General features: G+C 43.0%; 4 protein-coding genes and 1 long non-coding RNA gene across 10 annotated transcripts; 3 read left to right on the top strand and 2 right to left on the bottom strand.

The window, feature by feature from the left end:
- The first annotated feature begins 5,044 nt into the window (after positions 1 to 5,044).
- Positions 5,045 to 6,294, top strand: LOC135434865 (parkin coregulated gene protein homolog). Of its 2 annotated transcripts, XM_064691590.1 has the most exons (5): positions 5,045 to 5,080; positions 5,146 to 5,248; positions 5,305 to 5,375; positions 5,438 to 5,817; positions 5,875 to 6,294. In XM_064691590.1, exons 2-5 carry the CDS (start codon positions 5,150 to 5,152, stop codon positions 6,147 to 6,149), a joined length of 825 nt encoding a protein of 274 aa, XP_064547660.1. In that variant the 5' UTR covers positions 5,045 to 5,080; positions 5,146 to 5,149; the 3' UTR covers positions 6,150 to 6,294. The 2 variants fall into 2 exon arrangements, with proteins under 2 accessions (XP_064547660.1, XP_064547659.1); XM_064691589.1 differs by having other exon boundaries at positions 5,048 to 5,248.
- Positions 6,295 to 14,325: 8,031 nt separating this feature from the next.
- Positions 14,326 to 16,753, top strand: LOC135434877 (hornerin). The gene is made up of 4 exons (XM_064691608.1): positions 14,326 to 14,583; positions 15,595 to 15,855; positions 15,934 to 16,071; positions 16,164 to 16,753. The coding sequence occupies exons 1-4, from the start codon at positions 14,514 to 14,516 to the stop codon at positions 16,646 to 16,648; spliced, it is 954 nt and encodes a 317-aa protein (XP_064547678.1). The 5' UTR covers positions 14,326 to 14,513; the 3' UTR covers positions 16,649 to 16,753.
- A 912-nt stretch (positions 16,754 to 17,665) lies between these two features.
- fon (fondue) lies at positions 17,666 to 20,773 on the bottom strand. The gene is made up of 5 exons (XM_064691606.1): positions 20,658 to 20,773; positions 19,755 to 19,767; positions 19,640 to 19,666; positions 17,974 to 19,366; positions 17,666 to 17,910 (listed from the first exon to the last, which is right to left on the bottom strand). The coding sequence occupies exons 1-5, from the start codon at positions 20,704 to 20,706 to the stop codon at positions 17,758 to 17,760; spliced, it is 1,635 nt and encodes a 544-aa protein (XP_064547676.1). The 5' UTR covers positions 20,707 to 20,773; the 3' UTR covers positions 17,666 to 17,757.
- Positions 20,774 to 23,274: 2,501 nt separating this feature from the next.
- On the bottom strand, positions 23,275 to 26,874 carry LOC135434838 (shematrin-like protein 2). Of its 2 annotated transcripts, XM_064691559.1 has the most exons (6): positions 26,716 to 26,868; positions 25,061 to 25,170; positions 24,129 to 24,342; positions 23,964 to 24,035; positions 23,666 to 23,855; positions 23,275 to 23,605 (listed from the first exon to the last, which is right to left on the bottom strand). In XM_064691559.1, the coding sequence occupies exons 2-6, from the start codon at positions 25,125 to 25,127 to the stop codon at positions 23,405 to 23,407; spliced, it is 744 nt and encodes a 247-aa protein (XP_064547629.1). In that variant the 5' UTR covers positions 25,128 to 25,170; positions 26,716 to 26,868; the 3' UTR covers positions 23,275 to 23,404. The 2 variants fall into 2 exon arrangements, with proteins under 2 accessions (XP_064547629.1, XP_064547630.1); XM_064691560.1 differs by lacking the exon at positions 23,964 to 24,035 and having other exon boundaries at positions 26,716 to 26,874.
- Positions 24,239 to 25,899, top strand: LOC135434839 (uncharacterized). Of its 4 annotated transcripts, none has more exons than XR_010437300.1 (4): positions 24,239 to 24,379; positions 25,155 to 25,240; positions 25,323 to 25,386; positions 25,450 to 25,898. It is a non-coding gene; the product is annotated as an uncharacterized LOC135434839 (long non-coding RNA). The 4 variants fall into 4 exon arrangements; XR_010437301.1 differs by having other exon boundaries at positions 24,259 to 24,383; positions 25,450 to 25,899; XR_010437298.1 differs by having other exon boundaries at positions 25,155 to 25,386; positions 25,450 to 25,897.
- Positions 26,875 to 27,016: the final 142 nt, after the last annotated feature.

The following is a 27,016-nucleotide window of genomic DNA, read 5'->3' on the forward strand; positions in this document are numbered from 1 at the left end:
TACAAATACATTTTGACTAAACGCTTTTAAGCAGTTAGCGGCCGCTCACGACTCACGAGTCACGACTCACGAGTCACGCGAACGGAAGAGAAACTTTTATGCTCCTACTCGACGCGACGCGACAGTTGCGGCAATTAAGTCAAATTGATAATGACGACTAAAGTTGTGGGTGGCTGGGAGTTTGTTGTGGAGGCTAGTGGGCGTGGCTGTATTAAGGAGTTTATGTGTGTGTGTGTGTGTGTGTGTGTAAATATGGCCACCTTCTGGCTGTGACGTGATTTCGTTTGTGCATGCAAATGGCGACACATTTCGACACGTCCCGAAGCATTATTCGGTTCCGTTCCGTTCCGTTCAGTTCAGTTCAGTTTAGTTTTGGTGCCCTTTGGCATAATTAAAATGAAATAATTTTGGACAAGTTGGCTGCTTTGGCTCTTAACAGCTTTTCGGCAGCTATTTGCATTCGCCTCCATTCCGGCTGGCACGTAGCGGCAGTTAGACGGTCTGCGCCATATGATGAAAACTTCTGAGCACTTTTTCCCCCCAGATCCTGCTCCCAGCTCCCGGCTCCCGGCTCCTGCTCCAATGTCTTTTGTGTTGTTCGTGTTGGAATTTTTATTTAATTTGCTCCGACTGACGTCGTATGCTGCTTGCTGGCTGTTGTCTTCTGTTTGTTGCATTGTTTGAAATTAATTTCACTTGTCGTACTCGCAACCCTACCAGGCCGCGTTGTCCTGCTCCTCGTCAGCCTCGGCAGCACGGTGTGGCGTGTGCGTGCCGTTGTCAATGGCGCTTAACGCTGCATAGCTGAAACACCGGAGCCAAGGACAAAGTTAGAAGTTGGCAGCAACTCGACTTTGCTTGAGCACTTGACTCCCCCCCCCCCCCCCCCTCTGTCTGACTGGTGCCTGGTGCTTTATCCCAATTTGCAGTCGATCGTTTGCCAAATCAGCGCGCTAATCATTCAGCCCGTACAGGCAATGCTTCACACTCGCCGGCAGGCGCACTCACTCAATGGCATTCAAGGATGTCAACAGCTTGTCGCTGCTCCAAGGCCCTGGCCCTAGACCGAGTTACTAGGCAATCCAACGCACTCGCACTCGCATTTTTTTCGTTCAGCCGGAAGTAGTAAACCCATAAATGTCAAAGGGGGAGAGACTGCGGGTCGACTGCCATCAGCAGTTGTAGTCGTTGTCAGCGCATTTCTGTTGGCTAACTTATGTGGCATCCGCAAACGGCAACTCTGCCCCTGCTTCAGAGTCCTGGTCCTGCTGCTCGTCTGTTTTGTCATTAATCACTGACAATAATGAACTTCCGTCGTTTGTAGTCGCAAAATGGCGCCGACTTTCAGCGATTGCAACTGCTGCCGATGCAGCTATCTTTCCTGCTCCTGCTCCGGCTCCATTTAGTGCTGTTGTCATTAGCGCAATGTTGCAAAATTTATCGTGTGACTTATGGAGAATACACAGCAAACAGCTGGACAGACTGGAGCTGAGCTGTGCTTAGCCTGGCCAAGACCAGGCCAAGAGTGCGGCTACCATGATGGCTGCCCTCTGTTTTGGTCATCTGATTTTATCGCTTCGATTTACGACTCATAAAAATGCTAGCGACTTTATATGCGCCAACATCCCGACTGCTTATCCCCGTCTCTCTCGCTCCCTCTCTTGTATGGACCGCGTTTTGGGGCAACTCCCAGCGCTGTTTTTCCCGATTTTTATGCTCGACTACCCTCACCCTCACCCTCACCATGCCTCCGGCTCTGCTGCTGTCCGCAGGACAGTTTGTTGCATGAATGTCTCTATGTACATTTTATGGGCATTTAGTGATGCAGAAAATGTTTCGATATTTTTATCCGCCCAACAGCATCCATCGAACCAAAAAAAATAACACAAAGCGAAAGCGTACTAAAACTATTAAAGGCTGGAGTTCGAAATGAGCCAGACTCAAACTCTGATTTATGATCCAAACTAAAATTCCTACACAAATTTATTTCGAATACTTGCAATTCTCGACGCAACTTTAAGTCGAACATAAACAATATAATTATTCGAAATCACTTCACAAACATATATAATCGAGTTTCTATATTATGTTAAAGATACACAAATGGGCAAAATAATTAAAAGAAAACTATTACAAAAACAAACAAAATCAAAGAATTTTCTAAAAAATGTTGAGGTCTAATATTTAGCCTGCGCAAAATGTATCCCGTAAAAATGTATTTCTATGTATTTTCCGTACAGGATAGATATATTTCCCTAAGAAGTTATTTAAACTAAAATATATATATAAATGTATTTCTAAGGGATTTTCCCCGTACAGGATAAATGTGTAAAGGACATATATTTCCCTAAGAAATTGTTTAAACTAAAACAGGAATAATCCATATTTATATAAATACTTATATTTATCTATTTAAAAACCCCTACCCCCTATTTTATAGGGCTGACATCAATTTGCAGAGCAATTTAGTCATAATACAAAAGGTCTCTAACCAATATGTATCCAGCAGCTGGCTTCGAGTGAAAGAACAACAACAAGTTGCATTTGACAGTTATTAGATTAACACCTACATGTACTCGGATACTTGCATAGACGGATAGTCGGATACTCGATTACTCGATACTGCCTGAATTTCAGCAAACAATAAAGCGCTCAAAATGTGTGCGAGCATACATAAAATCCCGGCCAGACAACGAGGATGGTGACAAAACAAAAACAACTGAAGGGCAGTGTCCAGTCCGGCTCGGGGGCAGCTGGATAACAATGATGACGATGATGACGATGATGTTGACCAGGAGCGGCAACAAGCGATGTCAATTTCAGACAAACAGCCCGGCTATATGCAAAACCCAGCTCTTAACACATGTATATATAGACTAATGTATATGTGTGCAGGATATAGATAGATGGCTTGTGGAACGCTCAAGATGTGACAGCCGCCCAACGATTTGGTTCAGCCCCCGGATTGCACATTTCGAGCTACATAAAAAGGCGCTTACGGTGTGGTGTGGTCGTCCAGGAGAAGGGGCACAGCTGGAACAGGAGGCCAGTTGAAAGCTGTCAGTGGCTGTTTGGATTTACGTGCCGCACTGCAGCAATGTCCGACGACAGTCGGAGTCGGAGACGGAGACGGAGGCGGAGACGGAGGCGGAGACGGATGTATGGCCATCAAGAGGTGTGACAGGCAGACCCAACCCCAACACCCGCTGCACTTTGTAACAATGCAAAAACAACAGAGCACACACACACACTCTCACACACACACAACAGCACGGGGCTGATTGTCATAGCTCTGACTTTTTGTTAATGAAAGTGTCAGCTAGACAAACGCACCCAAACCAAAGGACCTCATTGAACAGGGCCCCCGTACCGACTAACGTTCTGTTTGAATTCGACCTTATTGTAACGGGCTCATGGAAATGCTTTTCATTTGGGCCAATAAATTATGATCAGGCCGATTTGAAGAGAGCCTTTTGTTTACACCGAGCCCAACAGCGTGTGGTTATTCGTGACATTAAAATGTCCTGCACAGGATTGGAGCAATTCCGTTTGTTCTACGTCGAAATTAGTTGATAAAATGTTGAATATATACAGATTATATTTGGTAATCCGTGGTTCTCCATACTTTATGACCGTGCTAACGTGCTCCTATTAATGTTAATCTACACAATGATTTTGATAGTATTTAATCGAAGATTAAAAGTAAGAATTTAACTGTACATATACATAAACTATAATATATAATATATATATGCTAATATAAACCTTCAGCTCCCTTAACCTTTTCTGGCATTTCTAATTGGAGTTACATATCCCCACAACTTCCGCAAAGATCGGCGATATCGACAGATAATTTTAATCTTTCCTATAAGCTCTTCCTGTATTTTATATGTGTACACATTAAAGCTCAATATAAGGTTAATTTATTGCTTCATACAGATGGGCCGCATTCTCTATATGTTAGCATGAGATAAAATTTAATTACAAGTTGCAAATATGAGCATGTAAGTAACAGGCGGCCATTAAGAGGTAGTATCCATAAACAAACATACTAATAGTAGCTACATCTGTTTCACATCACATACACATCGAGGTGATCAACTCGGATTCTACGTGAAGTACTATAGCTCTCATTAATCCCGGTTTTTGTGATATTATCGCTGCAATTTCGGCAATTAAAAAGCCAACAATCTCATATCGCCAGTTTGGCATCTCGGCTGCCTCTGGCTTATGTCCCATTATCCTAAACGCTTCCAGCTCAATTTACATACCGGGGCGTGGTTAGCTCGGGCGCAGAGCCTCCGCCGCATTATTAAAACGGATAAATCGCGACGTGCAACGGCGTTGAATGAAAGTGAAAACCTGTGCGTGGGTAATTAAAAAGTCAACGCCGCGAAGGCAGCGCACAGATAAAACCTAATTCGCATGCTGAATTTTAATTAATTAAGAGCGCAGTCGAATCCAGAGACGGGGGATATATATGTACATACATACAGGGAGCTAGAAAGATAGATAGATAGGCAAGTCACGTGTCTCGTTCGCGCCCAGAAGAGACCAAAGTAGGTTAATGCGCTTAGAGATGCGGGGGTTAAAGTGGGCGAGTGGAGGAAAGGGCGCCAGCTTGGGCTCCCTGTCAGACGACGTAATTGGTGGCGTTACAAAATATTTACAGTTACCGTAACATGGAAATGGAAAAAGATGATAAAGTGCGCAAATGTTTGCACTTTCCCTTTATGAGTCTTCAGAGACATTTAGGTGTTGAGGCGCTAAACGCTTGCCCCACCCCCTTCCGCCCACGTCCTGTTGCCAACGTGTCGATGGGGGGGGGCAGGCAAATTTTCTGGGGGCTGTTTGCCTGTCGACGCCTTGATAAGCAAATATTACAGATATGTATAGAGAGATGAAAATTTATTTAATGTATTTCATTCGCTTAAGGTCTCCCTCTCTGCCAGGGGGGGGGGGGGGGGGCTTTTGTTGCCCAAGTAGGCCAAGCGGGCCAACACAATTTGATACATATTTCGTTGGCATTTGCACAGAGTAGCCCATTCAAGCAACAACATTTTGGTCGCCGTCTCAAAAAGTCTTGTTCTATTTAAATACTTTCTGTGCGAGTATAATACATCTGATACATTTTTTTTTTTAAAGAACTATGAATGACAAAAAGTGCCCGGACCTTCACGAGCGGGCCAAGCGCATCCACGAGCCGGGCAGAGTATGTCGCGAGCTGCTTTACTTGCGCTCGAAGCGGGTAAGTCGCCAGCTATTACAGGGAATACTTCCTTCTAATCCATCAACCCTGCTCAGGTCAAGCGTGAGGTGCCCGCTTTTACCTATCAGGCGCTGCAGAAGGGCACAGTGGTAAAACCGCCCACCAAGTGAGTTGCTCACTTTATACTGGATAGCTACAGGTTAATCCTTGACGTGTTTGTGTTCACAGAATTGACATATTCAAGCGTCAGCCGGTGAAGGAGACCGTCTTTAAGATCTACTTTATGCGCGGCGACATTCCCGTGGCTCTCTCTGGACGCAGCAACAAGCAGGACCCCACCAAGGATCGACCGTTACGCTGGCATTGCATCCCCGAGGATCTGGACTATTGCTACTACCTGCCCATCTTTCTGGACGGGCTGGCCGACATAGACAGCGACACACGCCTGCTGGCGGTCAATGCAGCCGTTGATCTGATCATGCGACAGCCCCACAAGGTGCTCCCAGTGCTGCCCAAGCTGATACTTCCGCTCAAGCGCGCCTTCCAGACCCGTGACAAGGGCATCATCATCTCGGCCCTAAAGGTGCTGCAGTTGATGGTGCGATTGGGTAAGTCGTTCTTCCTAATGCAAATTTTAGATTTGTCTTATCCCTGAAACCGTTTAGGACCTTGCGTCGGCCAGGCCCTGGTGCCCTTCTATCGCCAACTGCTGGCCGTATGCAATCTCTACAAGAATGTCAATGTGAATTTGGGCGAGGGCATCGATCCAGATCGCAGCAAGCGCATTGGCGACGTCATCGAAGACACACTAAAGCTACTTGAGTTCTGTGGGGGACCCAATGCCTTCATCAACATCAAGTACATGGTGCCGACCTACGAGAGCAGCGTCTTTCCGCGCTGCCAGGCCGCCGATGTGCAGGACGTGAGCGCCAAGCACTAATGACAGTTCCAAGTTTCTTCCAACTTTTGACAAACTTGTTTTGGTTCGGTTGCTTAGGTTATAATTAACTGAAAATTATCGTCAATTAGGTTCGAAATTTTATGCAATAAAGAAAATCGGTATGGTTAGAGCTATACTACACTAAGCTGGATTTTTAGTATCCTTTTCCAAATCTTTCCCAAAGTGAAACCAACTTAGATCGAATAAGAACTGTAATTCCGTTAAATTCCCAAGGGAAATATTTGTCGTTAACTTGTAACTAAGCCAATGTAAAGGTCCTTTAGGACTTACCCGAGCTCGATCTACTAGTTCGGAAACTACTTTTAAAGGCTTGCAAGATATTACTATATATTCAAGAAGAGTATTCCTCTGCCTACTTTCAGCTTTTTGTGAAGTACCCTTTGCGTAGGTACTAGTTTCCAGTACTGTACAACCTCTATATGATGAACATTGATGTTAATTTCTTGTACTCACCCTATGCTACCTCAAAGTCAGGCCATCTGTTAGCGATTTTCTATTTCAACAACGCGACGGGGATAACAACGCGAATGATAAATGCCTAATTAATTTTTTAATTTTCAAAACAAGCTTCTATCGTGCAGGCATTTTTCAACGCTGAGACAAGCGGCCGTAAATAAAAAGCTCATTACAATAAATCATAAAATAAAAATTGTTCAATCCGCCGGCTGGCCTAATGGAATATCCATGTAGAGTACCGACTGTCGTCTGCCCTGGCAGCTACATTTGTCTAAGGATGCGTGTGAGAGGGTGTGTCTCTGCCTCTCTGCCTGACTGTCTGCCTGTCTGTCTGTCTGTTTGTCAGTTGGCTTTTCCCGTATCTGGCCAAAATCAAGCATTGGGCTACACTCCTGACTTCTGACTGCTGCCGGCGCTTTTCACAGATCGAAGAACGAGCACACTTTAAAATTAATTTAGTTAAATTGCCGCATTGCGGGGGCTGGAATTGGGACTGTGACAGGGGGGTTGTTGGTGGGGATAGGAATATGGGAGGTGGTTTCTGTGGCTGTGTTGCGCTTTTCAACGTAATTAAATACGACCCTCCATAATTTTGAAAAACAAATCTTGTTATCAGCGCGAACCAACACAAAACAGTTGCTCCTGCCGCAGCTCCAGTCAGTCGTTGTCCTGGTCCTGGTTGGTCAGCTCGCCGGCAAGGCCAGTTTAGTGGTTGCCCGGCTGCCCGGCTGGCTGCCCGTCTACCCGTCAGCCCGGCTGGCTGGTTGATTGTGGTGCGTAGATAAAAACCTGCCAAGTGTTGCAACTCAATTTGCCCCCCCATCCTGTTCGATGGTTAGCCAAACCACCCTCCGATTGGTTGCTTCGTTCCACCACACAAGTTCTTAATTCACTTTCTGGGTATAACGTTGAATTTTGTTGTATTTTGTTGTACATTTTTTTTTTTTTAATCTCCTGTTGACGGTAAATCAAACAGTCCCCCTGGGTGCAGCGACGTCAGTTGAAGACCCACCCGTCAGATAAATTGCATTTGGTTGCTTGCGAATTTTCATTTTCGTTTTCGTTTTTATTGTGCTGCTTCCAATGGCGTTAAAACGTTTTGACATTTTTACGCAGTTTTTGAACAATTTTTATTGCGTCTCATCGCTGGATGAGGGGCGCGGCAAAGGGTTCGCCGCGGGGCGCTAAACTCTGATTTAGGTGGAAAATTGCGCAAAGAGATTGAAAAGCTGTTGGGCAACTGTGATCAGGCCAAGACTCTTAGCACTTGGAATTAAATCCGAGCTGCTTTGCCGCTGGCAGGAAGAGCCACACAACCTGCTTGATTCGATGCCCAGGGGAGCATTTCCGTCACACACACACACACACACTCGCTCCACTCACATATTCATATGCATTAACTTATGACCATGTCCAGAGTCCAGACTGCGGTGGCTGTTCTGCTGGAAATTGCTTTAATATACCGGAAATTGGAGGAGAGTTGCATAAATTGACACGAAACGCCCCGTGGGCACAATCCAATGTAATGGGCCACAGGCCTCAATGCGGCTTGGGAAAGCGAAAGTGTTCAAAGTGGACAAGGCCAAAGTCTATAGCTTCAGCACTTCCTCCCAGAAGCTAACAAAACTAACAAAATATCAACTGTTGAAAATGACAAAATATATAAGAGAGGAATAAGAAGAAAGAAAATTGAATAGGCTGGACAGTCTTTCTAATGTTCGAAATGACGAACTTTAGATAATATAAATAAATATAATATTTATATAATATAAAATATATATAAATGTTTTTGTTACGGTTTTAAACAAAACGATCAGCAGCATTTTAGCTGGCAATTTTGGCGAATCTAACTTTAAAACTGCGAATAAAATAGATTTTTGCATTTAATTCGGGTTTTTTTAGAAATTGTACAGATCCAAAATTCTATCTTTGACTTTGTTTTCAGGTCGTACCTGAATGTCATTAGTTTTTTTATTCCTTTATAATCTTAGAAGTTATCAGAATTTGTTCAAAGCGTTGCATTGCATATTTGACTATATCTCAGTTTTGGATGCGATACAGTCAAACTATTGAAAAGCTTGTGCAGAAGTATTTCAGACTCACCTTCAACACTGTAAGCTATAATTTATTAAAAAATTACAATGAACAAAGGCATAAATGGACTTAAATGCATAATCGATATTAATAGCTACTTCTTTTGGCATTCTCATATTCTTCTTCCCACTAACTATTATGGCCAGAAAGGCGTGAGTTTTGAATGTTTAAAAAGCATGAAATAACCAAAGTTTATATCAAGCTGGATTGAACTATAAGCCTAACCGTTAGGTATATGTCTTAACCGGCTAAATAAGAAACATTTAGGAAATAACTTTTCACTTAACTCTCGTTTTCCAGCTAAGCTTGAGCTATTATGTGGCCATTGCGGCTGTGTTTCTAGCGTCTGGCATATTTTGCGACTTGCTTTGTCGAAATTCGATTCGATGTTCATCCAGTCACGACCCGGCATAAAGAGTCTGGATTCGAGCTTGGCGCAGATGCTCAAATTTCGCGAACTGCGTCGAATCACGTTCGCTGCCCGGAAGCAAATCGAAATTATCACCAATTTGCAGTCATCGAAATCCAATTACGAGGCGTGTGTGTAGCCACGAATCCTGGCCAGGACAATGCTGCCTCTGTCCGCGTTCTTGCCATATGCTGGCAGCAATACAAAACGAGTGCAGCGAGTGCAGCAGCCCAAGCCGAATACGGAGATGGGTCTGGGGTCAGGAGTAGACAATAATCGGATTAGGTTGGCTGGCCTCGCCAAAAACATAATTTGCGAGAAATGTCACACGGCGACTGCCCGGCGACTTATTTGCAATTTGTGAAATGGAAACGAGGCGAAAGTCGAGTGGAATTAAGGGGGGTGGCAGGGCCAGCACGGACTGCTGGGCGGGTTGTAACAACGTACTAAATCATGCATGTCAAGTCGAGTAGTTGTCGTCTCTATCAAACCCATCATAATCGCCGACGCGCACGCATCATTATCGGGATCGGGCCCTTGCTCTGGCTCTGGCTCTGGTTTGGCCAGCATCCGTTCAGTTGGGGGTGGGTTTCGTCTCTTGGGTGCCACTGTTGTTGTTTAGTTCCGGCATGCGACAGATGCAGCAGACGTGCCGCAGTCTGTGGCGAAAACCACAAGCGGCTCTCGAAAGAGCGCCACCCCGGCCCACCATTGTTCCCGGAGCTGTCACTACTCATTGTCAGCTAAGTGCCGGGCAATGGGCGGAGATGACAACCAGGAGGAGGGGCAGTTTGTTCGGACGGACAACAAGTCGTGGCAGCAGCAGCAACAACAACGGCAGCTGCAGTAGCTGAGCCCATTTTCATTTTTAAGAGCCCTAAACCAAATTTGCTTCTCTCACAGCAACCTGCTTTGAGTTGAGAATGTGCAAAAAACGTCCCTGCTTGCACATTGGAATCATGTCTGATTTTTACTTAAAATACGAAAAATATATCTAACAGCCAAGTCGATATAACCATGTCCGTCTGTCTGTTTCTATAGAAATCGTCGGGTAATTTTCTAGGTCCTTCCTTTGTTACAGGCAGCATATATCCTTTATGATCACATCTATATCCTATAACTATCATCGATCTCTTCCTTTTCATCTTGACAAGGCACTAATGTTAACCTAATGAAATATGATCAATGCCTTATCAACATCAGGCCGCTACTTCGTATAGATTTATTGGACAAATCGGACCAATTCCGAGTTTTTATCAAAAATATTTCTATTTTTTAGTTACCATTACTTAACTCAACTATTATCGTCACTCCCGTATCTAATCGGACTCATATATTTTGAGTCTAAAGGAACAACAAGTCTAATATTTAAGCACTTTTTATAAAAGTAGCTATCTTTTTTTCCCCTAATATTTCGCTTATCCTTCTTTCTTTTCCAAGTCGATTCACGCACATTTTTCAAACGTTTTCGAACCACTGTGCTGGCCTAGGCCACCCGCTAGGCAGCAGCAGCCGCAGCGACAGCAGAGATGGTGTCTGCGTTGTGCACTCAAAACGGGAAACGATAAGACGGCAGACGCAGCGGCAGAGGCAGATTGGGAGCGGGATGCTGGTTTCTGCTGCACTGCACTCGAAGGTGAGGGTGAAAGTGAGGTTGAGGGTGAGGGTGAGAGTGAGGCAGTGGGTAACGGCGGGGGTGGGTGCCCGACACCCGACAACAATAAAAGAAAATTCAATGCGTTTTGTGATAATTTCGCACTATACAAGAAACGAGAAATGAGATGCGATAAAGAGGACGATTCCAGACCTAAAGCCGTAAACGAGCAAATAATAAAAATTTTATATAGCAAAGCGGTACAACAAGAAAATAAAATATTATTATAATGCGTCGGACGATGCATATAGTATGTGAGGTTGTATAGGAAAAACATGAGTGTGAATAGTCAATGAGTGCCAGGGGTTGGGGGTGACCCGGGTCGGCTGCGGATCGGGCGTTGGGTCGTCGGATCACTGTGGGTAACCGGATGCTCGGGGGGTGGTTGGTGGCTTGAATTCTGTTTTGATGACGGTGTTGGTGGTGTTGGTGGTGTTGGCGGTGTTGGTGGTGGATATCAAACGGCAACAATGCAATCAAAATTTTCGTTTCCTTTACCTTGGTGCAAATTTAGTTATTGTGTGGACCTGGCTGTCGGAGTCGGGACACTCCTGGGAGTTGTAAGGCCATAATTTAATTCAGCTGGCCCATTATTTCATTAGTTGTGCGTTGGCCCCCCCGAAAATTGTGCAATTTATTTTCGGTATTGTGCTCGGGAGTAAGTATTGTAAAATGGCTCTGGCAGCTAGACGCATAAATTTGTATATTTCGATTTTGATTTTGCCATTTTAATTGTTTGTAAACTGGCCACATGCTCTGCCAGTTGCTTCTTTGTCTGTCTGCCACACTCTATCTGCCTGTCTGTCTGTCCTAGATGTCCTTCTGTCTGGATAGTCTTTGTTGGCCAAACATGTCGTATCTGAACAGGCTTTCAACAATGTGTGTCTGCTTAGTGTTTGTAGTTTGTGTAATTAACATTTATGGGCAAAAAACTTGATATATTTCACTTTATCTGATGCAACAGAAAAGTGCCTGTTTCCGATAAAATAACTTTAAATGTCGCATTTTGTCCAGCACACAGTTTGTGGCAGGCAGATTTTTTGCTTAAATTATGATCAGAGTGAAACAAATTATTTTCTTTGTGCTCTGAAATCTGGTTTAAGCAAGTACCTTATTAGAATTTTGAATTTTATATTCTAATTTTTTAATATATTAAAATAAGTGGGTAAGTAAGGACCAATCGTAGCATAAATTAGTATAATTAACATCTCTAAATTCTTTTATATTTTGACTATTTTATTGACTTGTACATTATGGCAACAAAAAGTCTCATTTTGTTTATAAATGATAACAAAGCACCACTTAACGTTTTTGTGCTAAGCCCGGGTGGGGTTAAATTTTCAAATACGACAATATTATTACGTCTTTTCCGCTTTTTAAAAAGGGAAATGACAAGTAAGTGTGCTCTAGTCTGGAGTGCTCGACTAAGGGATACCCTGAAAGATCTTTTGTCTTCGCATTAATTAAAGTAACTTTTAAAAGTAGGTTTATTCACTCTGACGAAGTCGAACTACCTCGCAACTACCCTACAGCCATACCAAGTACATACACACTGACGGGCGGACGGATAGGCGGATAGACATACCTAGATCGACTCGGCTATTGATACTGAACACGAATATATATAGCTTATGCGGTCAAGGATGCTGCCTTCTGCCTGTTACTTGTTATTTATTAAAACCAATTCGTTTTATCAAGGCCCGGACATCGAGCCAGCTAAACAAATAATAATACATCAAGAAAAAAATAAGTAAATTTAAGTAAATTGAAGTACATTTTTATTTGATTTAGAACTTTGTTGACTACCAAAGTAATTCGATTGGAGGTTACCAAAAGTATCGACAAAAGTTGAGATCCCTAAAAGTATGCAGCAATATATTTGCGGCGTCGCCGTTTAATATCTCAACTGGTATTGAGCAAAGCTGTGCAAAGCTGAAAAGTATCTTGAGTGGAAGGGAGACGCACTTGAACTTACCAGCTACACTCGAGTGACTGCAGTCCGTCCGGCAAGTGCAACATAAATGCATACAGACAATGAAAATTAAGTTGTTGCAAGCGGTGCAAAACTTTATGCAAATGCAGCCCAGCAAAAGATGCCAGAAGGACAGATGGAGCGACGGACCGACGGACCGACGGACCGACAGCCAGATGAGATTCGAGTCGGAGGCATTCCGGGCAGCAAAAGTATATTAAAAATGTTGACAACGAAATCCATCTGTTTAATGGATCTGCACGTAGTGCATCCAAAGCCAAAACGGGGCCCAACCCATGTCCGCACCACGCACACCACACACACACACACACACATGAGCCGGATTGTGGGTGTTTCTTTTTGGTAGGTATTGGGTGTGCGCATCTAATCCGCCAGATTACAAAAGTGTGCGGCAAGGTTGGAGCTGTGGCTACGGGCAACAATAATCTCATCCCCATTAGAAGGACCCAGCCCTGGCCAGAACAATTACACTTGATAAATTCGAGATTAAAGTGCATTTGCAGTTGAGCTAAGGGCAGGACCAGGCTGAACCGGGCCAGGCTAAGTCCGGGTCATCAAATTTATGGCCATACATTTGGCCAGAATTTCTTTTGTATGCCCCCCAGTTGAGTACTTGGCCGACTCGTGCGCCCTTTTAATTATCACACGTAATGACAGCAGCAAATGCAATTGCTAATTAATTGCCCAGGAGCCGGGCCATAACTAAAGAGCCCTTGCCGAAGGCGCCGGCGGCATCGAATGAAAGAATTTATGGTCCTTACATTTGTTTGGCTTGACATTATTATTCCAACATGTGTGTGGTTTGAATGCAATTTGCCGCAAGACAGCGGCCGAGTGGGTGGTTCAAACAAAAGTCTGGGTCTTTCGAATAGTTCATTAAGGCAGACGGGGGATTACCGAGGGTAGCCGAGGGATCAGCTAAGAGCTACCCTAATCGCAACGCAATAAACTTGAAGCTCAACTTGAACTTGAATGTGATTTTGATGTTATTTTATTTGGTGGTCCGGCGGCTAATGAAGATAATCGTTTGTGCTGTCAAAATTGCCGCAAAATATAATTGTGGCAGCTACGCGAATCGCAGCTCATGATTAACGATGAGAGCATTATGAAAAAGTCCAAAAAAACACAAAAAAAACTCCGGCAGACACAATGGAATCTTCAAGATACATGCTCGTACGTACTACAACGGAAACTTCAATAAAACAATAACAAAACAAAAGATGCCAGCCAACCGATTACTAGCAATTTAGTGAGGGGAGGGGAGAGATAGGGGTTCACCTTTATATACGCATTACGGGCCGAAGCTTAAGCTGAAGCTCCCCCCCAGACGACCAACTGCAACTGCAGTCCGGTAACAAGCTCAGCGACTCACTTAGAGGCCCAGTCAAGATGTTATCTAAAAAGCTCAAACGTCAACCTCAGAACAACAGAAACCGAGACAGAAACAATCTAAGCAGCTGAACAACTGAACAACTGAACAGTTGGCTAGTTAATTTTTTAATGAATCTCGGCAGATATTTGAAATCGGTTTGCTGTCGGCTTGAGTTTGCCTTTTTTTTAGTCGTTTGTCGGCGGTTTTTAAGTGCGCACATGAGACGCGCTTCGGTCCAACTCAAGTTCTCGGCAATTCTACTGAAAAAACCCCTAAGTCAAGTGACAGTGAAAAAATAACAAAAAAAAAACTACAAAAAACCCTAACTTGTTCAAAAGTTAAAAACAATTTTATTTTTTGCTAAAATGTTCCTTGGATCTGTAGCCTATTTTGGATTATGTTGCTGCTTTCTGTTAACTCATCATTGTGCGCAAGGTTGTAAAGCAATTTGGATTCTTAATTGCCCATTTACCAATTAGTCACATGTGCTGTCATTATTTTGGGAAATGATTTCAATCGCAGCAGGCCACCCACGGCAAAAAAAAATTGACTGTATATGGGTATATCCAGTACTTTGGGAATTTTCACGAAACTGACCCTAAAATTATTAGGCCAAAAACTTACCCATAGAGGTAAAGGAACTTGCGCTAAATAAGCTAGCAATAAACTTGCTAATGATTAAATGGATATTTGGGCGATCACAATAATTTTGATGCTGCATTTTATTTATATATTTGTAGGTATTGCTTAATCCCTTACCCAATATTAGTTAGGTTCTTTTCACTGATTTCAAGTTTTGTCTACTTTTACTCTTTAATAATGTCTCTATAAAGTATCCTTTTTGGTAAGACTCCAGCAAATCCTAAATCTACATATTTAGAAGAAAAACTTGTCTGTTATAATCCTTCTAATCAGAAGTGTAGGGCCTGCTTCAAAGGCATTTGCAACTTCCAATTGAAATTTTTACAATCTACCGGGATACAATTTAGCTGATCCGACTTATTTCGCACTTTTCCTAACTGACAGATAATTGGCTGACTATAAAAAATAAAGTAAAACTCAATCTGAGCCCAACTATGGTAGCCCCATTTGTAATCTTATTGGGAAATGCAAACCTTGCATATTGAAGTGCAATTAAAATTGGTCAAAGTGCGCAAGGTCCACTCGGGACGCAGTCAACTGTGTGTGGTTACGAGAGATGTATCCATAAATAAGTCAGCGTGAGCTAATTGCCCCACTTACAGATGCTCTCGCGCCGCGGGCAGCAGCTGTGGACACGCTCCAGTTCACCCGATGTTCTTTTGGGTGGGACTGGGCTGGGCTGGGCTGGAGGGTGTCGAAGTGTTTGCATAACTTAAATTAAATTTCTCTGCTAAATCTAATTTCTATGCTAAACCGAAAACAAATATCGTCGCTGCGGACTGCTGGACTACGTGGCGTAACCAGGTCAGGCGAATAAAGTGTCATCCAAGCTGGATTTCGATGACATGGAGAGCGGCAGCAGCAACAACAACCAAACTGGTGTGCCAGTTATAATCGGACAGGGGCAGGGACAGGGCCAGGGCCAGGGACAGGGACAGGGACAACAAGGAAGCGGCGGGTATGATCAAGGCACAGGTCGTGCTGGAGGAAACAGTGGCAATCGGCCGAAGATACACGGCGTGCGTGTAACAGTCGATACGGGTGACGGGCAGCAGCAAACGAAAGGTAATTAAATTGGCTCAAAGCGTAGTCAAAGCAAAGGGAAAGGCAAATGAGACTTATACCGAAAGAACTTTCGAATAGAATCCAAGGAGAGTGTCGAAATAACGGACTTGGGTAAACACAAGAAACGTGTGGGCATCCACACGGATATCACGTTCGAAATTACGGCCGAGGGGGACGCAAATGAGACGAGCTCCGCACAGCAGCAGGGCGAGAAGGGTAAGTGAGCGGTTGCACCACCTGGCCGACCGGCAGGCCACTTTCCCTGCATGCATTTCCACACTCTCCTCTACCCACATGACCAATGCCAGAGGATGCCAGTGTGCCCATTTACAAGGGTCGTGCCAGCAGCAGCAGCAGCAGCAGCGATTCCAAGCACAAGTCCAGAAATCCCTACGATCCCAAGGCACAGTGGAATCCCAACTACTCCGGCGAGCATCGCGGCCACGACAGCAGCAGTCGAGGCGGTTCCAGGCCAGGCACGGCCGACTACCCCCAGTATTACCCGCAGCATGTCTACACCGGCGGCGGAGATGCCAGCGCGGATGCCGGCAGCATCTATCGCAACGGCGAGACCTGGACGCACTACGTCCCGGTGTGGACCACGGAGCGGACGCCACATGAACAGAGTCAGCTACAACGACGCCCCAGCTGGAAACCCTGCTACTGCATGTCCTCCTACGGCACCGACTACCGACGCCGTCGGGATAGCAGAAGGGGCCACACCACCAGAAAGGGCATAATCAAAAGTCGCGTTTCACACATCGACGGCAAATTGGAACAACCTTTCTCCTGATAGATTGAACTACATTTGAAATACACTGCTCGAAAGGTACTTAGTCTTAACATGGCCTTGTAAACGAATTATAATTGTTGCTTAATAGACAAATTTACAGAACAATTTTTAATCTCTACAATTTGCTTATCATTTGTAAAGTGGAACCTTCGGTCTGCCTAAGCCTCTCATCAAAACAATCCTCTTAAAAAATTGTCTAGAGCTGTCTTCTTACATAGGAACTGTCGGTAGAAAGTAGAGTATAAACTCACGGCTCGGACTGATAGGGCCCGAAATATATAGTTTTCGTAGCTACTAATGCTCTTTTGCTTTAAATTTCAAATATCAATATTCCACCCTTTTTCCGCCCGTGGAACTCCACATACAAGGTTGTAATAATTGAGTTTTACTAATCAACATCTTCTAATCATTTTGGTGTTCAGTGGGTTAAGGCTTGAAATCAAAAAATAAACTTAATCTCGTTCAATGATTGATCCGCGTTTTTCATCCAAGCGGATGATGTCTACCAAGGAGAAATTGTTTTTCCCAAAAGTGCAAACACACAACACAAATAAGTTTGAACAAGTACAAATAGTTATATATATAGAGATGAACCCTGAACCGGATTCATCCGGTTTAGTAATAAACACCCGAGCAATAAACAATTAAAGAACTTTGGCGAGCCAAGGTGACAATCAAAAGGTTTACAGATGTGGATAACCCAGTTCACGACCCGAACTTTGAGATAACCCATCGGCTTGAACCAAACCGAACAACCAAAAATTTGTTTGGACTGGACAGCCACAATCAATATAAATGGATGCTTTTTAAAACAATTTGTTTTACTATGATTGGTATTAATTTTAATATTCTCAATAGAATTTTCTTCAAAATTTCTTGTCTGGAGACCAGCCTGTCTTAATTATAATCTATATTTATTTTAAAGTTGGTTTAACGCTTTTAGTATAAATTGTCAGTTAAATATTTCCTATCCCTTTGACCATCTCATAGTTCACGTTCAATTTAAAGTCTTTCGTATTAAATTTTGAAATTCTTTTTATTATCTTTCGCATTCGATACTACTATTCTTAGTGTGGGTGAGAGAGAGATAGAGAGCTGGGAGTTACATCTTACGAGTGCACGCTGTAGGTGCTCACCTTGCCATTGTCATCGACGGAGGCGGTGGCTGCATTGTAGCCGAACTGCTTGCCATTTACATTGTAGTTCTCGCTCTCGCCAGTGGCCAGATCCTTGTAGTTCTTGACATGTCCATCGGAGTCAAACTGAAGAGATCATGGGAACAGTGAGCCTTGTGTGTGTGGTGGACAGACGCTATTGCTACTCACCTCGGATTGGGAAGACCACTTGGATTGTTTCTCCCACTGCTTGGTTTGGTAGCCACTGTTGCCACCAACACCGCCGCCAGCGCCAAAGTTGCCGGCGCCCGACAATTGCTGGCCGCTGGTCAGACCGCTCGACAAGCCCAAGCCCAAGTTATTCTGGGCATTCAGCTGACTGTTGCTGGAGGAGCCACCCAAAAGGGAGCCAGATAGGAGTGAGCCTTGACTGCCGCCCAGCAGCGAGCCGCCCAGGAGTGAGCCGCTGTTAGCGTTCAAAGAGCTGGCAGAGTTCAGGGAGCTGGCTGCGTTCAGGGAGCTGGCGGAGTTCAGGGAACTAGCCGAGTTGAAGCCGTAATTGGAGTTAAATGCGTTTGAGCCGCCCAGCTGAACCTGGTTGGCGCTGGCCAGGCCGGCACCGCTGCTGAGGGAACTGCCGCTGGCCACCTGCTGCTTGGCCGTCTGATGGGCCTGGTTGATGAGCTGATGGAGCTGGGAGTTGCCGCCGCCGAAGCTGAGGCCGCCCGTTTGGCCGGCTGTCAACAGGGAGCCCGAGCGTTGGCCAAAGTTGCTGCCAAAGCCAACGTTCTGGTTGACCTTGAAGGCGGAGTTGGTGCCGAAGCTGGAGCCTGCGTTGGAGCCGTAAGTGAAGCTGGCCGCGGGTTGCTGAATAATCTGTGGTGCAGACGCGGTAGTCGTCACCTTGCGCTGATAGTAGTGCTCGGAGGTGCCGGCAGGCTGAGCCACCTGGACATACTGTACAGTGGGCTTCTGTTCCACAACGCGCTCCACATGCTGCACGTACTTCTGCGAGCCACCGGGCACAGTGTAGACAACCTGTTGTGGTGCGCTGGATACAACCCTCTCGTGGTGCAAGTACTCGACATTTCCGCCAGTGGAAACAGGCGCAGTGATAGCCAAGGGCGCCTGCAGATTTCCGGAGAGCAGCGACTCGGAATTGGTGGCACCAGCACCGCCAAAGTTGACCTCAGTGCCGGCATTGTTGGCGTCGGCAAACTCTACATTGGTGCCCACATTATGTGCGCTGGCGCTGTTAAAGTTGGCGCTGTGGCTGGCCTGGAAGGCGGAGTTCGAGGCGAAGGCGCTGTTCGATCCGAAAGACGCAGCGTTCTGTGCTCCGAACGAGGCCGCATTGTTGGCCCCGAAGGCAGCACCGCCGGCCACGCTGCTGCCAGTGCTTTCCGCGCCCTCAACGGCACCCACCGAGTCGTAGGAGCTCTCCAAGTTGCCCAATGATGCACCGACTCCGCCGCCAACCGCCAGATCCGCACCGCCGCCTACCCCAAAGCTACCCGATCCACTCCCACTGGAGCCGTAACCACTCGAGCCATAGGCATTCCTGCGGGCCGTTTCAATTGCTTGCTGATGCGCACTGTAGTGGCTGCGAATGGAATCCAATTGGATCAGCGCTATGTCTTATCAGATTTTCACTATGCAGCAACTTTGACAATTATTATAAATTCTACATAACTTTCATCAATGTATACTTAAATAAAAAAGTTGTTGCATAGTGTTCACTTTTGGTTCAGATTTTAAATCGGTTATAATTCGCGAATTTTGTCTTTTTCTGTGGGTTAGTACCATGTTGCCAATTGGAAATTTCGATTTTGTCAGATGCAAAATGATATCTTCAACATTGCCGCACGGCACTTACCGACTGTGGAAATCGTCCCGCTTGTGTCTAACCGTTTATCAGCAAAGGCACACGAAAATTATATCAAAGTTAATATCAAGGATGGCCGTAAGGACTTGTCCAGCAACCAACTTACCTGTTTTGAAAATCTGTAAAAGAAAGGTTTACAAAAATAGGTATTAATTTATATTTCTCATTGATCGTAAGTTTCATTCTAGTTGGGTAACTTATTAATGCCAAATTAAAATATATAGCTATATGAAATAGCTTGCAATACTTTCAGTAGAAGGAACAATTATGAATTAAAAAGTCAATTGGTTCAGTTAAAGTTCAGTTAGGAAAGTGAAAACCAGTTCATTTGAGCAGTGAACCGAACCAGGAACATATTTGGCTTTGCAGCCGTGATTCCAATAATGGCGCATCTCGTATTTGAAGGGACAATTCTAAATTAAAAAGTCAACTGGTTCAGTAAAATTTTGGAAACCTATGGCAAACCTTGCTTTGAACCAAAACCTGGGCTTGAGGAAGTGAAAACCAGTTTCACGAGCCGAAAGTAGTTCATTTGAGCAGTGAACCGAACCACCGATTATTTTTTACTTTAAGCGCGAATCTTGTAATTGGAAATATGCCCAGCTTGGAATACTTTCAGTAAAAGGAGCAATTCTAAATTAAAAAGTCAATTGGTTCAGTCAAATTTTGGAAGCCTGTGGAAAGCTATGCTTTAAACCAAACCTGGCTGCATTTGAGCAGTGAACCGACTATTTTTGACTCTGTAGCCCTGATTCCAATAATGACGCATTCTAATCTCGGCACATGCCTGCATCGGGCCGTTACACAATTAGTGTTGTGTCAATTGTTCATTCAGGAAAATGACGGCTTTACGTTATCAAGAAGCGAGTATTCCCGGAGATGGGTGGGGAAATAACACGTTATGCCATGCACACGGCGAGTGAAAAGTCTAAAGGATCGAAAGTGAGAGCTTCATATATTTTATGCACTTTCAATTGCAACTTGTAGGAGCTTAAAAGGAGCTCTTTACCTGCACAGACGACACCCAGGCAGAGAGCCAGCACCAACAATGATCTCATATTGAGTTCTTTTTTTATTTTTTGAAAATGTTCAACTTTAGCTGCGTAACACCGAGCGAGACTCGCGCCTGAATTTGTACTAATGAATAGGAACGATTGGAACGCGCTTTAAAAACCAAACGAATGGCCCAGACGCCAATAGATAAGGCGGAGCTCTACTCGGACTTGAAATGGATCGCTTCTTGACCTAGAGAGCTTGCCATTGGGCACAGCAGATAATGTTAGCTATAGATGTGTGCTACGAAATTAAACTCGGAATTGGTGCAGAAACTCTTGACAGTATTTTTTTTTATTTAAATCAATGATGAAAGTAATTGCGACATAAATACACATGTATGTACATCAGTTGATTACCTTGTATGTGCTTCTATATAGACAGCTGATAGGAATTGTTTTCGTGTCGAAACCTTGCGTCTACAAACATAGTTGCCATGTACAGTTCCTCTCAGAATAGGTACAATTATAATGCCACATACATAGACTTATGACTATATTATGTTATATATATAGTCATTTTCCAGCAAAGGCCATTGAAGCAATGTATTATAGCATTAGAGAGTTTTTATGTTTACATTATATGATTTTGCTCTCTAGCTGAGGTGAAGGAATATACGATTTTATAAAAGTCGAATATATATATTTAGTTTCGCCTCTTAACCGTTGTTTCTTCTTTGCGTATTCTGTTCATAATTTGTTAGGTTCGTAAAAATAAAATATATTTCAAATTCAGCTTAAAAAGATTCATATATGATATATGATATATTTATGTGTGTTACCTGACTTTGCTTGTGCTAACAATTTCTATCTATTTTAGAAACCTTTTCACACACTTTAAAATTGTTTTTTTTTCTACTTCAACCTTAAACCTAACAGTAAAAAGAAAAGTAAAGATATTTATTAAGCTAAAATTCGATCGGACTATAAAGAAAAAGTACACTAAATATTCCAACCGCTTTTCGCCTGTGGAATTGGCTTTTTAAGATCGGTGCAACACGTATTTATTGTTTTGTAGATTAATTCTTTCAAAATAAGTTTGAGCTCTATTCAAAGCACATTCAAAGCCCTATTGTCCATACAGTAAAATATTTCCAAAATATGTAACCAAGTCTTCCGATTTAGTCTTCTGCCCCAAATCTTCTGAAGTGATGACATCCTGCTTCGTGTTTCTGAGCGCAGCGACTCGTGAATTGTTTTATATATTTTTTAAAACATTATTTTTATTTATAATCTGACTGCTTTTTCGGTAAAACGTTGACAGTTAAGTATTACATGTATCTTTATGTCTGTTTAGTGTAGGGTAAGCAGTGGAAGAGGTGGAATTAAAAATCTACTCTTTGTTTTATTTGAAAGTAAAGTTTCTTGACTCTACAATATCTGGCTAAGAGCATACTTTTGTGGTTCAATGTAGAGCTTCTTGTTCTAGAGATAGATTTTCTTTTTTTTACATTAAGAGATAGATATTTTATTAATTGCAGAATTTGAGAATTTGAGTTGGATATCCCATCACGGGTAGGTAGGTAGGGTATGGGTCGTGGAAGGGGGGATTTGTTTCTTGATCCCAGGGGGGGTACTTCCTTTTGAGTCGTCTAATTGTTATAAAGCAGACTGATTGGCAGGTTGTTTGGATGGATGTGATATTCAGATGACATACCTGGAACTCGACCCAAAATTCTGTTGTTCGGTTGCTTTACGACTTGGCTGACAATTCGCCAACTATTTCTTAACCTACTTATTACTAATTATTAATAATTTAGTTGATTCTGTAAACTGCTGTTTCTAAATAATTGAAACATTTCTTAACAATATCATTTATTCCCCCCGTTTGCAGCAAGTGAAGGGTTAAGGGTTGGGAAATACTTGAACCGGTTTTATTACGCTTGGAATATTTTTGCGCATACGTTTTGAATTGAATTTTCGATGGCGCTTCCCGGAATTCATTTCGGTTGATTTGTAAATAAATAAAAGTGTAACTTGTTTACAAACAAAAGATTCTGTTTTATGACTTCCGGTAAATGCTAATCAGAGGAATTCATGTGCTTAGAACTTGAAAACATCTTCCAATTTGAGGCAGACGTTATGTGTATACCCTATATTATAACGGAGGAGTCAATGTGCATCCTTAGATACTACGTGGTCCTTACTAAGAATAACTGAATATAAAGGGATTTAATAAGAGTGTTGCCGGCTTATATATAGCCCATAAATGAATTGTATTCCTAATGAGTCAAATTTTTTTTAGCTATACATAGGCAACTTCCTGTGGTGCCTGATAAACTTTGTTCAGGTTATTGTCGAACTTTTACCAATTATATATACTCAGATATACTCACACAGACATACATAGCACATTGCTAAATAAATACAATTAAAAATAATAAAATACCGACAAAATCAAGGTCATGAGCTGTTTGTGAGCAAAAAAAAAAAAGTAAATGAAAAAAATTTGCATATGCTTATCATTTAAATAGACTGAATTATCAGTAGAAAGCCAAAGCAAAAAAAAAAACTTTCTAACAAACAAAACCTGTCACAGTAAAACCCCATTAGACGAGAAAGTCCGACAAAAAGTATATGGGATTAAAATATATATGATATATGTATATATTTGTATTCGAAACATTTAAATAGAGAATCGTTAAGTTTCGCAACGTTTTATAATATGCTAAACACCAAAATTTGAGCTGAGTGCGGCATCTCTCTAGGAGTGCACCGAGTACGACGTCACCTTGCCGTTATCGTTGATGGTGGTCTGGGCGCCACGGCGACTGCTGCCATCGCCATTGCTGCTGCTGAACGAGGAGACGGAGACGCCCTTGTAGCCACCACCACCACCGCTGCCGCCATAGCTGGAGCTGCTGCCGGAGTCACCGCCAAAACGGTTGACAATGTTGGGTGTCGCCTGCGAAAAGGGGCAAGAGAATTAAGTTGGGCAGAAAAAGAGCTGCAGAGCTGCACTTACTGGGTTGGCGGGACTAATGTAGGCCGTCTGCCTGTGTCCACTGGGTCCAATGGAGCCAGCCGCAACGGCATAGCTGGGCGCATAGCGGTGCGAGTTGTAGGAGCCGCCACTGGAGCCGCCCGTGTAGCTGTTCTGGCGCACTAGATTATTGTGGTAGGCCTGCTGGGCGGCGATCTGCTGCTGGATGCGACTGCGAAAGACAAGCACAGCGATTAGGAGAAGCCACAGAGCACGACGAGCATCATCGAATGCGGATTAGTATAAAAGGAAAAGCCAAGAAGGAAAGCAGTGTAATTACGTGTCATCGTCGCTTATGGTCGCATCCGCGGATACGAACGCATCGCCAGACGTGGCCAAGCCCGTTATAGCTCTACAAGAATAGATTAGAAGCGTTGTTGTTAGCATCACCAATGCCCACTAAAACTACCCGGAATAACCACAGTATAACCCCGCCAATGCTCACTGTTGGGTCGCGTAGTTCTGGGCCAGTATCTGGTTGGTCAGCTGCTGATGGAACAGATACGGATCCGTGATGCCAAAGTTTGATGCATACCCGCCGCCATAATCATCATAGTCATTGTAGCCTCCAGTATAGCCACCTGCTCCCGAACCGCTGCTGGCATACCCACCTGCATAGCCGCCGGCATAGCCACGACGCCTGCGAGACACCGGACGACCTGCCAAAGAGAATAACCGGAGTCCGGTTAGAAGTGCGTAAGTATGTACTTATTTTCTAACAGTGTGTACGCTTCTTTAATCTGGTAAACCTTTCAAAAAATTTGATAATTTGATCGTCAACGCATGTCAGATCTTAAGTAAAATGTTCAATTTATCTTAATATATTTCTTGAAACGGATAATCTGTGTATTTGCAAATACAATTAGGAATGTTGCAGTCTGGCAGAATATATATAGTATATATGGTATATATAGTATATAGTAGATAGTATAGTATGCAGTATTTAGTATACAGTATATACCATATATATATATATATATCGTATAGTATTGATCATATAGTATATGTATATATATATATGTATATACTATATATATTCTTGTTTTGTTGGCATTGCACTATATAGTATATATATATAGTAGATCATATTTTTCATATACTATATACTATTTTTTATACACTATATACTATATTTCTATATACTTTATATATTTTTTTTTGGCATGGGTAATTAAAGATCTGTCATGCTTTGACAATTATTAAATTTTCGCATTTGATAAATTTGATAAATACTATATACTATATCATACTACACAATATCTACCATAATATAAATACTATATACTCTACAATACTCTACACTATCTACCATAATATTGAATATATGTATATTACTGTTCACGAAAAGTATCGGATTGTGCTTCTTCTTGAACTTACCCGATGAGGCATCAGCCTCACTATATAATGCACTCATAACTATACAAATTAGTACAAATTTCCACATCTTATTGTATTTGCATTTGCGTTAAAGATTTCGTTGGTTCTTACTGGAAGAAAGAAAGAAAAAGAAGGCATTAGTTAAAATGATTTCGAGAAGAAACTGGTCTTAGAATAGTTGTAAGTAATCCGGTTTGCCGCTGTAGATGTTGGTCTTAAATTTGATGATGCCGTGTAAATTACAATATTTGATTTTCATCAGCTGTTTACACTAACTGCTAACTGTAGTCACTAAGTATTGTACTAAGCCCAGATTTATGCAAATCGTAAGTTATTCTAGCCCGACATTGTTTCGATTGTTATGATGCATTCTCACTCATTATCATTAGACGCTAGGAAACAACTAGAAAACTAATAGAAAGCTAATGCAAAATAGCCCAATGCACTGCATGTAATTAATCTTGCTCGGATGGAGCCTCCCCCGAAACCGGAGATACTTGTAAGCCCATCACGAGTCCAAATCAAGCCGACAATTATTTGATAAAAATCCGATCATAAATTGTGTATGAAGTCCATTTAATTACAATTGCACGACTTTTCAATTATGGATTGGCGCAAATATAATAGAGAAGCGATTGGCAATTCGACGGAGCGGCAGATGAACCGTAAACTGAGAAAATAACCAAATCGAAAACGGAAATCCCCGAAATGTGAATTAATGGATTTGTATATATGACTGTGTATATCTTTCGGTTCGGTTTGCTTGTCCAGAGATTTCTAAACCGGTTTGGCTAATTGGTTGCTCTTTTTTTGTTTTTTTTTTAGCAATTAATAAAATTTTGTTGTTCTTCAAAGTGTTTAACATTTCGGTGCGCATTTCGTACATCACATCAATTTGAAGCTGAGCGTCTTTTTTATTATTGTTTGCTATTATTTCTATACGAAATTCTGTCAGTCATGCGCTTTTTATTTGAGAGATCTCAAAGTATTTTATTATTGCACTTCACTGTTGTTTAGCTCTTTGTTTGTGGTCAATTTAGGTATACTTTGGGGTTTTTCCGGCCGATTCTCATTTAATAAATTTCAGATTGTATTGGACTCAGAATAATAAATGATCTCTTTTGCCTCTCAGCGCTTTCTACTCGAGTTCTGTGAAAAAAACCAGTCATAAAATTAACATATGATTCGTAAATTTGCACAGCTCCGAAGTTGTAGTTGGTTGTGTCTAAGCGTTTAGTGCGGGTATGCATGACAGTTGACATCGTTTGTCTTCGACTTGATTTAACACAAACAACAACTCTTTTGAGCACATGTTCTTCTGCTTATCAGGCACACTAGAGTTAATAGAAGGCACACGAATGCCCTTTCCCTTTGCCAGCACATACACACACACTGGCCAAAAACGGAATGAAACTGCGCCACAAATTCGCAAAGCCAACAAACGACGCGTCTGTTCACGGATCTCTCTCGCTCTCTCTCGCTCTCTCCGCTCATCAGCTCGGCTGTGTTGGGAGCGCAACGCAGCGGAGCGTAGTTGATATGATGAGCTCGTCCGAGCTTTGTCAGAGCTGAGCGACTCGCTTGGTTTGCCAAGCTGGGCACGATCTTGGCCACGATGCCCGCCCACAACCCGCTCACAGTATTCGCTCACTCACTTTTCGACTCGTCTTTACTGTGCGACAACTTGGCTACGTCTGAGCTGGAACAGGTAAACACAGGTCCTCTTATAAACAGGGCCCGCTTATTGACAGTGACGAGCACCTTTGGCCACTGCGGCCGATGATGCCTACTTTTAACGCACACACACCTGTACCAGACTAATATGTCTATATACATACATATATATATTTATGTGTGTTTGCCTGAATGTAAAATCTTGGCTATGTGCTGTCTCGGTAGCTGACTAATTATAACAAAAGCGAAGCGTCCCAAACCACTTTACACTATCTAATTAAG

Source organism: Drosophila montana, unplaced genomic scaffold, assembly GCF_035044405.1.
Source record: "Drosophila montana isolate Dmon_TW-CO22-7 unplaced genomic scaffold, ASM3504440v1 contig_3440_1, whole genome shotgun sequence".
NCBI classification, from domain to species: Eukaryota; Metazoa; Arthropoda; class Insecta; order Diptera; family Drosophilidae; genus Drosophila; species Drosophila montana.

What these genes read in the sequence shown, in the direction of transcription:
- fon (XM_064691606.1), bottom strand. Translation starts at nt 20,706, where the DNA reads ATGAGATCATTGTTGGTGCTGGCTCTCTGCCTGGGTGTCGTCTGTGCA. An exon ending in CGGGACGATTTCCACAGTCG is followed by an intron (nt 19,367 to 19,639) that starts GTAAGTGCCGTG and finishes TTCCATTCGCAG; the next exon opens with CCACTACAGTGCGCATCAGC. An exon ending in AGTGGTCTTCCCAATCCGAG is followed by an intron (nt 17,911 to 17,973) that starts GTGAGTAGCAAT and finishes TGATCTCTTCAG; the next exon opens with TTTGACTCCGATGGACATGT.
- LOC135434838 (XM_064691559.1), bottom strand. Translation starts at nt 25,127, where the DNA reads ATGTGGAAATTTGTACTAATTTGTATAGTTATGAGTGCATTATATAGT. An exon ending in CAGAACTACGCGACCCAACA is followed by an intron (nt 24,036 to 24,128) that starts GTGAGCATTGGC and finishes CTATTCTTGTAG; the next exon opens with AGCTATAACGGGCTTGGCCA. An exon ending in ACCATAAGCGACGATGACAC is followed by an intron (nt 23,856 to 23,963) that starts GTAATTACACTG and finishes TGTCTTTCGCAG; the next exon opens with TCGCATCCAGCAGCAGATCG.
- LOC135434877 (XM_064691608.1), top strand. Translation starts at nt 14,514, where the DNA reads ATGTTCCTTGGATCTGTAGCCTATTTTGGATTATGTTGCTGCTTTCTG. An exon ending in AACTCATCATTGTGCGCAAG is followed by an intron (nt 14,584 to 15,594) that starts GTTGTAAAGCAA and finishes TGGCGTAACCAG; the next exon opens with GTCAGGCGAATAAAGTGTCA. An exon ending in ACAGCAGCAGGGCGAGAAGG is followed by an intron (nt 16,072 to 16,163) that starts GTAAGTGAGCGG and finishes GACCAATGCCAG; the next exon opens with AGGATGCCAGTGTGCCCATT.
- LOC135434865 (XM_064691590.1), top strand. Translation starts at nt 5,150, where the DNA reads ATGAATGACAAAAAGTGCCCGGACCTTCACGAGCGGGCCAAGCGCATC. An exon ending in TTTACTTGCGCTCGAAGCGG is followed by an intron (nt 5,249 to 5,304) that starts GTAAGTCGCCAG and finishes AACCCTGCTCAG; the next exon opens with GTCAAGCGTGAGGTGCCCGC. An exon ending in GTGGTAAAACCGCCCACCAA is followed by an intron (nt 5,376 to 5,437) that starts GTGAGTTGCTCA and finishes TTGTGTTCACAG; the next exon opens with AATTGACATATTCAAGCGTC.